At 34.9% G+C, this 15,834-nt stretch overlaps 2 protein-coding genes across 2 annotated transcripts; both read right to left on the reverse strand.

The window, feature by feature from the left end:
* LOC104765790 (abscisic acid 8'-hydroxylase 4-like) lies at positions 1,344-4,057 on the reverse strand. The gene is made up of 9 exons (XM_010489557.2): positions 3,758-4,057; positions 3,357-3,678; positions 3,088-3,237; positions 2,745-2,993; positions 2,568-2,657; positions 2,393-2,471; positions 2,144-2,250; positions 1,917-2,035; positions 1,344-1,555 (listed from the first exon to the last, which is right to left on the reverse strand). The coding sequence occupies exons 1-9, from the start codon at positions 3,952-3,954 to the stop codon at positions 1,456-1,458; spliced, it is 1,413 nt and encodes a 470-aa protein (XP_010487859.1). The 5' UTR covers positions 3,955-4,057; the 3' UTR covers positions 1,344-1,455.
* Positions 12,993-14,953, reverse strand: LOC104765791. The gene is made up of 2 exons (XM_010489558.1): positions 13,705-14,953; positions 12,993-13,402 (listed from the first exon to the last, which is right to left on the reverse strand). Exons 1-2 carry the CDS (start codon positions 14,876-14,878, stop codon positions 13,365-13,367), a joined length of 1,212 nt encoding a protein of 403 aa, XP_010487860.1. The 5' UTR covers positions 14,879-14,953; the 3' UTR covers positions 12,993-13,364.

The raw sequence follows: 15,834 nt of genomic DNA on the forward strand, positions 1-15,834 counted from the left end.
GTATTTGGTGTCAGCTAGGTAGGTATAAAAAAAAGTCACAGCCTAACAGTACATAAGTTAATTCTTATATATGTATGGAACGCAATTTCAATTTAAGTTTTCTAATTAGACCTAAATTTGAAAAGATCTAAAATTTCTACAGTTTATTAAAAGAAAAATAATAAAGGGAGGCAAAGGCCATTGTCATGTTAGGGAGGACCATTCCTCGAGCTCGAAGTCGAAGATATGATGAAACGGACCCCAAATTTTTGTTTTTTTTTTAAAAAATTTTATTAAAGACGAATAACTTTTTTCTAGGTGGCCAATTAGTTTAACGACACGTGGCATAGTCTATGGAAGTGAGAAGATGCTCGTAGCCACGTCATTTCCGCAGTCCACTCACACATAGACACACACACCTCTAATTTTTTTCTCTTCTTTCTTTTTCACATTCACGCTTTGTGCGGTCGTGGCTGCTCCCTTCACGTGGGTCTCTCAATCTTTGATTTTGTTTACGTTTTACCACCAAACATAGGATTAGGGATGTTGTGGTGGGTAAAAAAATCCAGCTCGGCCGGAATCCGAAAAAAACCCACTCAAAAAAACCCGAATTCATAAAACCTAAATGGGTTTTAAGTCTTCTAGGTAAACCCGAATGGGCTTTTAGTTTTGTGGGTAAACCCATGTATATACGAATGTTTTTTGTGTTATGAGATGTAATTTGTATTTTGCATTATGTATTTTTGTGTTTTTAGCTTTTTGGTACCAAATATGATTTATATTATGTATTTTGTTTATTTTATTATATTTATGACAATTTTCAAAAATTTATAATCTTATATCATATAGATAAAGTATACCAAATATATTTAAGAGTTTTGTTAACATAGATAATATTTGTTTGTGTATTTGTTTGTATTGTTCTTTCACCAAACATGACTAAAGTCAAATTAAATCTCAAAGTCGTATGATATAATCATATTTTGCATTTTAGTTTTAGGGTTAACTAAAACTAAGTGTCGGCCAAAAAAATAAAAACGACGTCGTTTATCACATGTGATTTTTTATTTTTAAAGTCTCGTGGGTACCCATAACCCAATAAGATAAATCCGAATGAGACTTTTCAATTTGGGTACCCGAACCATTTAAAACTCCCAAAAATTTAACACAAAAAGCAGATTTTTGGATTTCTAATTTTTATGGGTCCCGGGTACCCATTGGGTTAAAACCCACTATTAACATCCGTACATAGGATCATAGAATGATCATGTTCGAACTTCGAATGGTAATTTTAGATTTACCGGAATCGACATTTGTTACTCCACCTATCATAGTTGTTACATGTTACTTGAAACACCCCCAAGGAATACAATAATGATTTTTGAAAACGTGGAAAGGGTTTTAAATCATCGAAATTAAGCTAATTAAGACAAAGATTAATTAGTAATAGAAGACAATGAAGGTTTTTAACAACAACTAAAGAGGATGTCCACGATGAAATGTAGCGAGAAGGCCGTTTTGAGGGATTGGAAATGGACTGTATTGTATTCCTTTCTCTCCTACCTTCACTTCCCATCTGCATACACAAATCAAATACCATCATCATAATTAGTACATCACATGTGAAAAGCTTATGTTTTTTGAGTCATGTACTTTAGGAATAGTGATGTGTTTAATCATGTTTAGACAAGTTACTATTGCAAAGTCTTTATTGTGTTTTTGCGTACGATCATAAATTTCAAAATCATGTTTTTTTGACACGTTGTTAAGATGGTAATAGAATTATATTGTTAATGATCGAGTACTATATGCTAGTGCTACTATTAAATTTTGACAATTAAGCTGATTCTGCAGAGAGAGAACGACTTAACTGATTATAATTAAGTTAAAAATTATATAGTAGTGAGGAAGAGAAGAAAAGAAAGAAAAAAAAATACCTGAAATTGGAAGTTAAATGGTGGAGAAATATAAGAATTTGTAACTTGGCGAGTTCGTTCCCGGGACAAGCATGAACTCCACTTCCAAACGGCATGAACGTATTCGGCTTCGGATTTACCTTCAATTATATATTTCCACCAATTATAACACGTTACATTATCTACATCTTTATCAAAATTAAACTTATCTAGTTTTATATGTAAATTTCTTAAATAGTAATATTTACCTCGAATCTAGATGGATCGAAAACCTCAGGGTTTGAAAAATATTTCGGATTGTGATGAATATTCCGAAATAGTGGCATCACTTTCCATCCCTTGGGTATCAAATATCCTGTATACATGCATGTTACAAAAAAAAAATATTAGTGATTTATATGCATTTGGACCACCACGTTTTTTATCATAATAAAAAAAGCTTATATAGATAGAATGTTCTAGTAGTGTACAGGTGACATGATTTTTAATTATAGTACCTTTATATTCAACATCAACCACTGCTTCTCTGAATGTGAAGGATATGATGCTTGCCATCCTCAAGCTCTCAACTATAACCTATTTCATTTAACATTAAAACATGAGCTCTATATTAATATATATGGTGGTTTAATATACAAAACCTAAATATTAATTATATGATTTATCAATTACCTTATATGTTAGTGGCATATTCCTCGTTTGTCCCCATGTTAAAGGTTTCTTCCCTCTACTGTTTTCTTCATATATAGCACTTTGCTCAGCCTGCAATCATCATGAACATACATAGATTAATTTAAGTATATATGTACAAAAGAGAGGAAAATATCATATGCATGTGATATATCAAACCTTAACAGCTTCCAGAAGGTTCTGATCATCATGTAAGTACTTAAGAATCCAAGTTAAGCAACTAGCAGTTGTGTCTTGTGCGGCGAAAAGGACTCCGATTATGTTGTCTGCAATCTGTTCTTGGGTTAGCACACGACCTTTTTCATCCTTGAAGTTGAGTAGATGACCGAGCAAGTCCGTTTGCAGGACCCTTTTCTCTCTTCTTTCGCATATAATCTCGCTTACTATTGTCTCTAGCCGCTTTCTCGCCTATTTATAAAAAGTTTTTAGTCAGTTTAATGGAGTTCATTATTTTTAGTGCCCGGAGGTAAGTTCATTCATTTCGTTCGAGAGATGAGATTACCATGACAGCTTTGTGATAAGATGTTCCGGGGAGACTCATGGGGAAAGAGTTGTAGCCTTTCTCCACAATATTGTAGTTATGTTTCAAGATCTCTTTGTAAGAACACTCCAAATGCCCAAATATGGCTAGAATACCCACGTCAAAGGCAAACTGCAAGAGACAAGGTTATGTTGTGTATTAGGATATCTCAGAGAGTACCTGATAAAAGTCAATCAAGGAATTGCATTGTGTGAGTTTGGTTGCTGTATAACGTATGAACATATAAATACCTTCTTCATCTCTTGGTAGGTGGAGACAATACCCATATTGGACCAAGATTGTAAGGAAGAAAGGGCAATGTGCTCGATATCAGGGATGAGTTTACGGATGGTTTCAGGGTATAAAGAGGATTGAACAAGTTTCCTTATATGGGAATGATAATCTCCTTGGTGGAAGAAGAGCGCAGAGGGTCCTATAAGCTTCTCTTTGCTTCTTGGATAAGTTGGTCTGAACATATGGGCATGACTCACAAGGACAAACCTCGCAGCCTCAGGGCTAGCCAACATCACGCAAGGATAGCCGAGGATTCGGGTTTTGAATATCTCTCCATATCTGTACATCAAAAGATAAAACATAAATATAAGAGCATATAAACAGAAAAGTAACTTGAGAGACAAGCTTTCGAAGTTACCTCTTTTGCTTGAAAGTGAAGAAAACACTGGGGTCTTGTGAGTAGAGTTGTAGAGTCTCTCCTAAGTATGGCCATCCCATGGAACCAGGAGGAAGCTTACATCTACTGTTCTTATTCTTGTTTGAAACAATCACTCTTACCAAAAGCAAGCAAGCCAAGATGAAGCTTGGTATAACAAAGAACCTAAGTTCAACCATATTCAATTTAATTTGTAAATGTTCCGTTGATGATTGAATGTTTTGAAGGATGAAAAAAATTTTGAAATCTGAAAGAGGAGGAGGAAGAAGAAGAAATATGGATCAAAACACACACACAACTACATAAGAGAGAGGTGGGGTATATATACACAGAGAAAATTGTGGAATAATTAAATAAAGACAAATTTTTGGATTACATATTTTATATATTCTTTATTTTTGTTTTGTTTTGTTTTATTTCATCCAAACGTAAAAAATAGATGACGACTGCTATCTGTTCACAGTTTTGGCTTCTCAGGCGAAAAAGCTGAATAAATCTAAATTTAGATCTTGTCGATTCTTATTTATTGTAGAAGAATATAGACAACTTTATTATTTCAATTTGTTTTGGTTTCTTACAAGAATAATAATTAATAGGGTGCTAGAAATCGCGATTTTAGTTATTATATACTGCCTTAGTTTTCAAGGTAATGAGCAGTGTAATTTAGCTATAACTAAAAAGTTCATGTTCCGTAGTATTATATTAATGCAAATATATTTTTAATATAAAAGCATTTTCTATTCAATTGTTTTTTTTTTTTGCAGAAGAGGTATATATATCATATAGAGAAAAAATATTCATGTGTTAGAATATATACGTGTTGTTAAAAATTACGAATAAGAATAGTAAGTTCTTAAAGTTTTTTTTTTTTTTTTGGTGTTACTTCATTTTGAAAGAAAAAATAAAAATGAACAATTATAGACTACTAGTTAAATACGGTCAATATATCACACCATAATTCTAAATCTGACAGTATACAATTCAAAATTTAAATGAAAAAAAAAATAGAATTTCTTGCCCAAAAAAATAAATGAAAACTAGGAAAAAGACATGTTTTGGGTTTCGCATGAATTTGTTCACAAAACTCCTTCGCTGTGTCAGTGCTAATTTCCAATGAAAAAGTCAGAAGGTGGTAAATTTGAGATCCAGAAAAATCGAGTCGGATCTATAAGTCCTTCACTCCTTTCAGTTGATAAAACATAAGTTTCTCTATCTCGGTTGACCCAATAAAAATAGATCTCTCTAGTCTCTATCTCACTTACTACATACAATAGATGATAACTCTATAGTAGTATTTAAATGTTATTACCTTTTTGATATAAAAAATGTTACTGTATTACCTTTTCACCTCTTCTTCCTACTTCTAACATACTGTTTATTAATTATCATTATATGCTATCTCTATCTTGTTGCTTTGTAATTTTCGCGTCATGCACGAATCAGTTGAAATAATATCCCGACAGGAATAGTAAAATATGAAACAAATCTAGGTGAGCCTAAAGAAGGTCGAATGTGGATATCTTGATGCATTCTCCGCACTGAAGTGCTTTGTCATAGATATAGTGGAATGGTCCAGTGTTTAATGTTCTTCTATGGTTATCTCTACATACATGGATTTGGTCATTAATGCGGCATGAGAGAATATTCAAATCATTTGCAAGAAACTGTAGCTGGGAATTTTGTGACCCTTGTCTAATAGAATTTATGTGATTGGATGAAAGATTGGTGATTTGGACGACTTAATACATTGTGAATTATAGATATAAAGGAAGACCCACGATCGAGTCCATCTGATAAACTTTAGGTGGCAATTGTAGACTTTTTTAATTATCGTGAACTCTTTGATAATTTTTAAAATTGTATATATCAATTAAATAAGAAGCAGCTTCATAAATTGTTACTAGGTCTCTGTTCATGACTAATTTAGCTTGTAGTGGGAACACAATATTGTTGGACCATTTCATTCCGAGAATAAATGGAAGGCATTGGCTAATACCCAATGAACGTTTTGCATACAATTTGATCAACGGCATGTCGGCATTATTTATCAAAATGGTAATTTGTTTGGAGAATTCGAAAGAAATACGCATCTTTTATAGCTTCTATAGCAAGGATATTTGAAAAATGACATTAAAATGTACTTCTAACTAATTGAATTGATGCGTTTAACGTTTCTAGTTTCTTCTACATAATATTGGCATAAGCTTAAAGATAGCTTGAGGTGCAAGTTATACTAATTCTACCGAGTTATAGAATTAAGATTAATTCTATTTAGGAGTTATCTAAATATGTTAGTTTACCGGTTTAGAATAGGAAAATTGTCAACTCTAGGGTTGAACCATTGTTATAAATATCAAGAGAGCGTTTCATAAAGAGGTGCGTGCTTTTGATATTCTTGAGAGATGCACACAAGGTGTGTAGCATCGGCCCATCAATAAGATAGAGAGATCCGTTGATGGTGTTATTGAAGTTCTACTTCTAGATAATGAATTCTGGACATGGTCCCGAAGATGTATATTATCCGAACCCGTTAATAAAGCTTGTGTTTTGTTTACTTTTATGTTTGCACTCGAACGTTCTGGTACTTTAACATATAGATCTAGCCACATATATCTGCTTTACATAATATCTATAACATTTACGGGAGTCTTATATTAAGTAGAATACAAATTGAATAAGGGATGTCAAGTTAGCCATCAATATACTTTTGAAGTTTACATATCTAGATCTAAGAAAAGAACAGGCCATTGCTCGTGACAAAGTATTTCCTTACAAGGCATAATCCAATTCTAGGAGGGTTTTGCCATTTTTAGTAACATAACCTAAAATCGATGTCCCAAATTGCGTATCATATATGCTTTAGTGATTGATCTAGTAGTTTCTTTTTTGTTCGAGTTTTAAATATTTGAAGCCGACGAATCTTCATTTAAATAATCTTAGTCAATATGAGTTACATTAGTCATGTCGAATTTGAACTTAATACTTGTGACACATCGAAAACCAACAAATTACATATAAATGTCAAAAATCAAATTTTTGCATCCTGTTAATTATATCAATGACTAATATTGCAATATATGTATCTTTAATTATGCCCAAGAAATAGTAATCTGAATGTAATTCTTAGGTCTTCCGAAAGGTTTGGAACTTTTAGTATGAAAAAATAGTTATGATATTTTTAAGACTAGTAGATATATATTTAGATGAATAAATGTATGATCATATGATCAAATGAGAGGTGACGCATTTGTCGGAATCATATAAAGTTTAAATACGAAAATATTACGAGGGTAAATGAAATGGACTTATGAGGACAAAGGTCGGTGGCGGTGCCTTACACTTACCTATTGTCTCCGTCTGATATGAACCTATAGGCTAACGTTTATCACAAATTAACAAAAATAAAATTTCATAATATATTGTTTCATGTACAATTCGTAAATTGCCCAACGTAACAGGTTGTATTAATTGATGTATCCTTACAAGAATAATATTATGAAGAGACCAACCAATTTTTTTTAGATGAATTATTTGAAAGTCAATATATTCACTTTATATTTTTCAAAATAGTTTTACCAATATGATGCTTAAACAGAGTGTTTCCAATATGAAAGTGCTCTTTGATTGGTAACTATAGTATTATTGGAGTACCGAGTACATGATATACTATTTTAACAATTATGATACTAAAAACGTTATTCAAGATCATTTAATATTATTGTCGTACATGACAATAAACCCCGAATCAGATCATTCAAGATTATGAACAATTCACTTTCGTCTACTCATATTTTGAGTTACGTACGTAATAGACTATTGTCATGCATATAATTTTTAAAAAGTTGTATCACACTTATACTTTGGAAATCTGGATGATAAGATTTTTTTGTCGTAATTTTGGAATTTTTAGAAAAATAAAACTAAAACGATGGCAGCCAGAAAAATAAAATAGTGGTGAAGGGTAGTTGCCGTCAATTGGGTGATCTAAAAAAAGAAAGAAAAAATCAACGAAAAAGGAAATATATTTTTTTTGTGTGTTTGCGGGAGAGGGGAGAAGAGAGGAGCAATCCAGTGGAGTCGGCGCATTTGTGTTCACGTGATGACGTGACACAAAGTGGGACTCACTCATCCCCTTCGTTAATATGCAATACAGCTCAGCTGTGACTTGTGACTTTGGTCATTTTACCATAAGCTGGCGGGAACCTCTGTCCGTCGTCTCCGGTGAACAAATGGGTCCGACCAGCTCCTACAACCGTACGGAGCATAACAGACACGTGGAAGCTGGTCAAGGTGCGTGAGACGCACTCTCGGGATGACATCAGGTAATTCGTCGTTAGCCAAAAAAAATAAAACTAAAATAAAGAGTGTTACTGTTTTGGGGATCATCTAATTCTCAAGGGTCGTCGTGTGTATGGACACAACACAACAGAACAAAGGACAAAGTGGAAGACATTTTTAACTTCTTGTTATTTTTTAGTTGGTCGGATCTGGAGTCTTCCATAACGCAACGGCAAACATTTTTTTTTTCTTTTCTACATACAATATGTTTAGGTTATATCTTCTATATATAGACGACTATATAGTAGACAATATCATGTGTGATAGACGAAATATGATTAACATATAACAATGCAATATGTAAATGTTATTAATATGATGTTATCTTTATTATTTCAAGTTCTTGAGTAATGTCATCTATATAATATAAACCGTTTATGTTATCCGGTCGAAGGAGGTTATCGGCTTCGACCCAAAACTCATTTGGTATCGATATGTATATGAGATTTTGAGTTGGATGTGCATTAGATGTATCGACCCAAAACTCTTTGGCTATAGATGTACTCTAGATTTAGTAAGCTCGATAACCTTTCAAAATCTGCGTGGAATAAAAAAAGTGGTTTAAGATTCATTTCTATAATCTTTTACAGTTATGCACTCTTTAATTCTTTATAAGTTTGTGCATGAAAACTTTCAAAAAGATCGTACTAATTCAATATTCTTCATAATCGGGTTGAAGCGGTACCAAAAATCTATACTACAAGCTAATATTTGAGACCAACCATTACACTAAAACAATTTAACTAATTGAGAATTGTTCACTTATTAGTGGAGAAAAGGTCATATATAGAATAGAATTGTGTGTTTGTGGGTAAACTGACTCTTTTCAAAGTTATAATCAATATGCCATTAAAAAAAAAATTGCAATTAATAAAATTGCAGTTCTTTGACCTTGGCTCCACATGTATATAAGTGCGCTCTTTCTCTTTCCCCAAGTCCTTTTAGATTTTTGTAATTATTAAATCAACGACAAATAATCGTTAATGATTATAATTGTTAGAGCATCATAGTACTTGACATGCAAGGTAGTGACACGAGTAAACCCTTTTTTCTTTTCTATTTTCTGTTTTCTATTAAGGGTTTTCATAATATTACCCAGTTCTAAAGTAGGAAAAAAGACGTAGATATTTCTTGAGATCACGCATGGAGAGAAAACATACAAAACTTTACATTGCTTCTTATACACCATACCTTTAATGATCAATAATGCCTCCTTTCCTTTTTCTTGCGATACACATCCTTATGTACAGTGTTTATGATGTTGTATTTAAATAGAGAGTATATACTCACATATATAGAGATAAAGTGAGTGTGGGTAATGATTGGGAGGTTTACAATGGAGCACAAGAGAGGGATGACTCATAGACACTCCAAATCGTTTATAGACTTTGCACAGCATGACATTGAAACTTCTCCTTTTAATTATTCTCTCTTTTTCACTCATCTTTCTTGATCCATTTCTGTACGGCTCTTCCTCTATTATCTTAATTTTACTTTCTTTAATATCCATACTTTGTAAAATATATTAATCTATGCAATGCTTACAAATTCGATAGATATACAAACATCGAATCGTTGTAAAAGATGTAGGTGTTAAAAAAAAGTTATAAGCACATGCTGATAGATAACGTGATTAGGTTAACACTAATATTCCCACTGATCGATTCAACACACCAAAACTATTGTATATAGTTTGAAGACATGTGTTCGGTTCATAATAGTCGAACAATTAAAAGTGATCATCCAATGTACTATAAGTCTATAAGTGAATATATAACTATATCACTTCTGATAAAGATACTACAAGCTTTGGTTGAAACATGATCACAGGAGCATGTTTCAAGTATGTCATTGGTCTTATATTTTAATTATTTTTGGATTCATATTAATTTTCAGAAAAATTAAGACAGTAATTAGATGGAGATTTAACGGGTTTTAGCCACTTTTGGTATAAGCAAGAACTGGAATATCTTTAAAGAGCTTGGAATAAAATATAAAAAAATTAAGAAAAAGTTATGAAAAATAAAATTATAAGATTAGATTTGAAACAAAAAGGAGAGAAGAAGAAGAAAAGAGTAAACCCAAAATCATTGCCAAATTTGTAACTCTCTTCGCTCTATGTAGAAACTAGAGGGGCAAGATAAACTGAATGATTTGTATTATTCATCTTAGACGATTACAACATGTATATATACAAAGAGAGTAACTTGGGAACCAAGATAAGAGAACTTCTTAATCTCTATTAGAGAATATTACAATATTCTATATATAGACATAAGTATATTTTCCTCTATATTCCAATACTCTTCTTCAAGTTGGAGCATGAAAATCACAAATGCCTAACTTGAATGATAACCTTTCAAACGGAATACGTCCCAACGCCTTGGTAAAGATATCAGCAAGTTGATTATGTGTATTGACATGTACCATGGTGAGCATCCCATCTTGAACGGCATCACGTACTGCGTGACAATCAGATTCAATATGTTTAGTACGCTCATGAAACACCGGATTTGAGGAGATATGGATAGCAGCTTGACTATCACAAAACAAACGAACAGACTGAGATTGAGAACAACCCAAATCAGCAAACAACTTTTGGAGCCATAAGATTTCTTGCAAAGCATTTCGCATAGACCAATACTCAGCTTCAGCGGACGAGTGCAAAACCTTATCTTGCTTTTTAGTTTTCCACGAAACAGGGGATCCACCAAGAAACATAACAAAACCACTCAACGATCGTCGGGAAAATGGACATGAGTTGTAATCAGAATCACAATAGGCAGTAAGAGTCAAATCAGAGTCTGAACTCAAGAGAATACCTTGACCCGGAGTCCCTTTCAGATACTGTACAACACGATATGCGGCTTCTAAATGATCAACCCGTGGCGTTTTCATAAACTGAGACGGAAGCTGAACAGCATAGGACAATTCAGGCCGAGTCATAAGTAGATAAATGAGGCGACCAACGAGTCATCTATACACCTCAGGATTGGGTAAGAAATCACTTTTGCTTATCCCCAACTTATGATTCTCTTCAATCGGAATTGGCGAGGGCTGAGAACCGAGGAGACCAGTCTTGGAAACAATATCAAGAACATACTTTCTTTGAGAAAGATAAAAACCCTCACGATTAAGAGCAATCTCATTACCAAGAAAATATTTGGCTTTACCTAAATCCTTCATGTGAAAACAACGGCCCAAATATTCTTTAAAACTCTTAATCATATGAGAGTGATTTCCACAAATCAAAAGATCATCAACGTAGATAAGTACTCGAAGCTCAACATCACCTTTCGAGTATGTAAAAAGAGAATAATCTTCATATGACTGCACGAACCCAAACTTGACCAACGCAGAACGAAGCTTAGCAAACCAACAACGTGGAGCCTGTTTAAGCCCATAAATAGACTTGTGCAAACGACATACTTTATTTGGAGAAGAATGACGAAAACCCATTGGTAATTTCATATAAACTTCTTCCTCTAAATCCCCATGTAAGAATGCGTTATGGACATCCATTTGATGACCTTCCCAATTCTTAGCCGCAACAATACGTAATAAACTTCTAACCGTAGTCATCTTGACTAAGGGAGCAAATCTCGTTATAGTCTTCACCCTCGACCTGTCAATTCCCACAAGCAACTAACCGAGCTTTATAACGTTCCAACGAACCATCAGCATGATACTTGAGCTTAAAAACCCACTTGTTATCGATTGCTTCTTTGTCGGGAGGTAAGTCAACCACACCCCATGTATGTGTTGCTTCCATAGCATCAATCTCGGTACCAACAACATTTGTCCACCGCGGATCTTGCATTGCTTGTTTAAACAAGGTTGGTTCAACACCGGCAACAACAGCCGCTAAAAACACTTGGTGAGAAGGAGAGAAATTATCATCACAAATATAATTCGTGAGAGGGTATGGAGTTTGTGTACCTGGAACCGTTGATGAAGACACTGAGTTAGAGTCGGGGGAAGCGTGATGGGTTTCTTCAATACGATGAACAGAATAAGACACATAGTCTTTCAATTTAACCGACGAGGTTTTTGCACGTTTACCTCTGCCCAACTCATCAGCAACAATAGGTTGATTGTGAGTACTATCAGTCACAACCGGTGTCAACACAGCAGGAGGAACAATTTGAACAGCGGAAGTAGAGTCGACAGGATCATCCAGCACAACTAAATCAGTGTTCGAGGCTGGAGCCGGAACCGCCGTGTCTACCGGCTCATCATTTCGAAACTCCCCCTGTCCTCAAATGTAGGGACCAAATTAACCACCCAATCATCATCAATATTGTCAATATGATGCAAACTAGTTGAATTCTCCGTATCACTATTCATCACCGCAAATGGGAACACATCTTCCTGAAAAAATACATCGCGAGAAACTAAGAACTCATTAGACTCGAGATCATATACTTTCCAACCTTTCTTGCCAAACGGATAACCAACAAAAACACACCGACGACTATATTCTCCAAATTTGTCTTTATCCCGAGACCGACGATGAGAATAACACAAGGATCGAAAAAACTTAATATGATCATAGGATGGCTTGTTACTGTGAAGAAGTTCGTATGGAGTACGATTTTGAAGTAGCTTCGTTGGCGTCCTATTAATCAAAATGTGGCTGTCAAAATCGCTTCTCCCCAAAACGAAACAGGAAGACTTGCTTGGAACAATAAGGCACGAGCAACATTTAAAATGTGACGGTGCTTCCTCTCAACACGTCCATTTTGTTGTGGAGTGTCAACGCAGGACGTTTGATGAATAATGCCATTACTCTTAAAGAATGAAGCAAGACACATAAATTATGTGCCATTATCACTGCGAACCATACGTACCTGCTTGTCAAACTGTCTAGTGGCATAGGCACACAAATTTTCCAAAACTTGACGAACTTTGGACTTCTCAAGTAAGAGATGTGTCCATACCGCTCTAGAGAAATCATCAATAATGGTAAAAAAATACACCGCTCCACACGATGCAGAAACGCGATAGGGACCCCAAACATCAACATGAATTTCTCTCAAAAAAAAATTCTCTTGTTTGCTTAGCCCTACAACACATGTCACAAGGACTAGGTTTAGCTAAATTAAAAACACCAGTATTTTGCGGTAAATGAGAAAGAACTGAAACTGCCGGATGTCCTAGCCTACGGTGCCACAAACTTTCATCACACTTCACTCCAACCTTGTTGACTTGTATTCCAGCAACATCCTTAAAATAGTAAACCCCATCACGTTCAACCCCGGCTCCAATCAGAGTCTTCGAAAAACGGTCCTATAACACACAAAGAGTATCAGTAAACAATGCCATTCCGCCAAGTTGTTTAAGCAGTTGTGAAACAGAAATAAGTGAACAATTGAGGTCAGGAACATATAGAACATTGTCCAAGACAATTCGATCTGAAACATGAAGTACACCCATACTCTTCGACACTGTTTTGCTTCCGTCCGCAAAGCCCACGGAACACAACGGAATAGACTGTATATCTACTAGCAACTTAAGATTTCCTGTCATGTGATGAGATGCTCCAGTATCAAGTATCAAATCCTCATGTATTCTACCAGAAAATATCTTACCAGAAAGTTTATCTGTGTTTTGACTTGTTTTCTCCAAAGCCATCGTACTTATAGCCTGCCATTGCTCAGATGTAAAAACAGGGTAAGTCGAGGCATGAGGACTTGTAGCATGAGCAACGGTGGCATATCCACGACCTCGACCAGACGCAACAAAGTTGGAGCCACGACCAGCTCTCCCTGAAGGCGAACTTCTACCTCCACGAACAGACCCGCGCCCACCTTTGTTCCGATCCGACCACCATTCTGGGTATCCAACTAACTCCCAACAATAATCTTTCCTATGTCCTGACCGTCCACAGTGAGAACAGAGCAAAGAACGCTCTCTGTTTTTGTTGTTACCTTGGGAAAAATTCGAAGAGAGCCTCGATCGTGTAACAAAACTAGAAGCTTCAACTGCTTCATTAGTGACCAACGAAGGAACCGACTCCGGCTGTGTTTCTCGTCGAGCCACAAAACCGACAACATCATATTGTTGTTCTTTCTTCTTTGCTGCAAGTCGCTGCTCCTCACGAATGGCTTTGGCATAAGCTTGTGTCAAATCTGACAATGGATCAGCATCAATGATCTGACAGATCACATTACCAAATCTAGATTCATCAAGTCCCATAACGAATTGGTGAACCTTTTCATCTTCTCTGTCTTTTGCGATTTTAGCAGCAGCTCCACACGTGCACACTGGCAGATGACGATACCTCTGCAGTTCGTCCCATAGGTTCACAAGACGACCATAGTAGTCCATGACGGACTGTCCTCCTTGTTTACACGAACTCAGCTGAGACACCAGCTGATGAATACGAACCTTGTTCCCCACAGAGAAACGGTTCTTCAAACTCTCCCACAACTCTGCTGCAGCATCAATAAACGACACAGTTGATCTTACATGAGGAGTGATTGACGTTCGTAACCACCCCACAACCATTGAATTAACACTTGTCCAAGACTCCATCTCGGATCCTTCCTCCTTTGGTTTACGAATTGTACCATCAATAAACCCAATCTTCCGTTTGGCCCGAAGAGCATTGAACATCTCGGTTGCCCACTCGGAATAATTTTCTCCACTCAACATCACCGAAGAGATCATAGATCCAGGATTGTCAGAAGAAAACAAGGTATAAGGCGTGACTCCGGTAGAGTCAGAGGCCTTAGCCGCAACAACAGCTTTTTCATCACCCATGATAACAAACGACCAACAAAGAAACCAGAAACAAAGATGAATACGAAACAGAGAAACTGAGACAAAAAGAAACAGAGAAACTTAGAAAGAAAGAAACTAGAAACCAAGAAGAAATTTTAAGTTTTTGGCTCTGATACCATGTAGAAACTAGAGGGGGAAGATAAACTGAATGATTTGTATTATTCATCTTAGACGATTACAACATGTATATATACAAAGAGAGTAACTTGAGAACCAAGATAAAAGAACTTCCTAATCTCTATTAGGAATATTACAATATTACGTATATGGACATAAGTATATTTTCCACTATATTCCAATACTCTACTCCACTCATGTCTAGTTTATTATATTATCTCTTTCAAACTTGTGTTTCATTTTTTCACATAGATTCACTACAAGTAAAATCGAATACGAAAAAAATATATCACTATAGTAAAATAGAATATAAGATGCTACAATTCTATATATATTATGCGTAAAAAAAATATAGCGACATCTTTTTTACGTGCTTGATAATTTATAAGAGAAGTTCAAAAATCTTTTAAGAAGTCATAAAACTATATCAGGAATCCAATGTAAAATATTTGTTGTCGTATTTATAAATAAAAAAAAGCTAGTCATATAAGACTCATAGTTATGTGTTAGTTAAATTAGTTGAAACATTTAAGGTCATTTGCTTAGTGATTAGTAATTACATTTTAAAATTTATCCTAAAATCAATAAAAGAATCGTCGTCGAGTTTAAAAAAAAAATCAAATGTGTACTTGCCTGACATTCTCTTAGACTAGTTTATTAACAAACTACTTCTGCAAAATTTGTTACATCAAGTCATTTACATTAAGTTTACGTTGTAATTATTCGATATCCATCACTAAGTAGTGTGTAAAACTAAAAATACCTAAACAAACTAGTAGTGCTTACAGTTCACCCCTTACTTAAATTCTCCACACAAG

This window comes from Camelina sativa, chromosome 19 (genome assembly GCF_000633955.1).
Source record: "Camelina sativa cultivar DH55 chromosome 19, Cs, whole genome shotgun sequence".
NCBI classification, from domain to species: domain Eukaryota; kingdom Viridiplantae; phylum Streptophyta; class Magnoliopsida; order Brassicales; family Brassicaceae; genus Camelina; species Camelina sativa.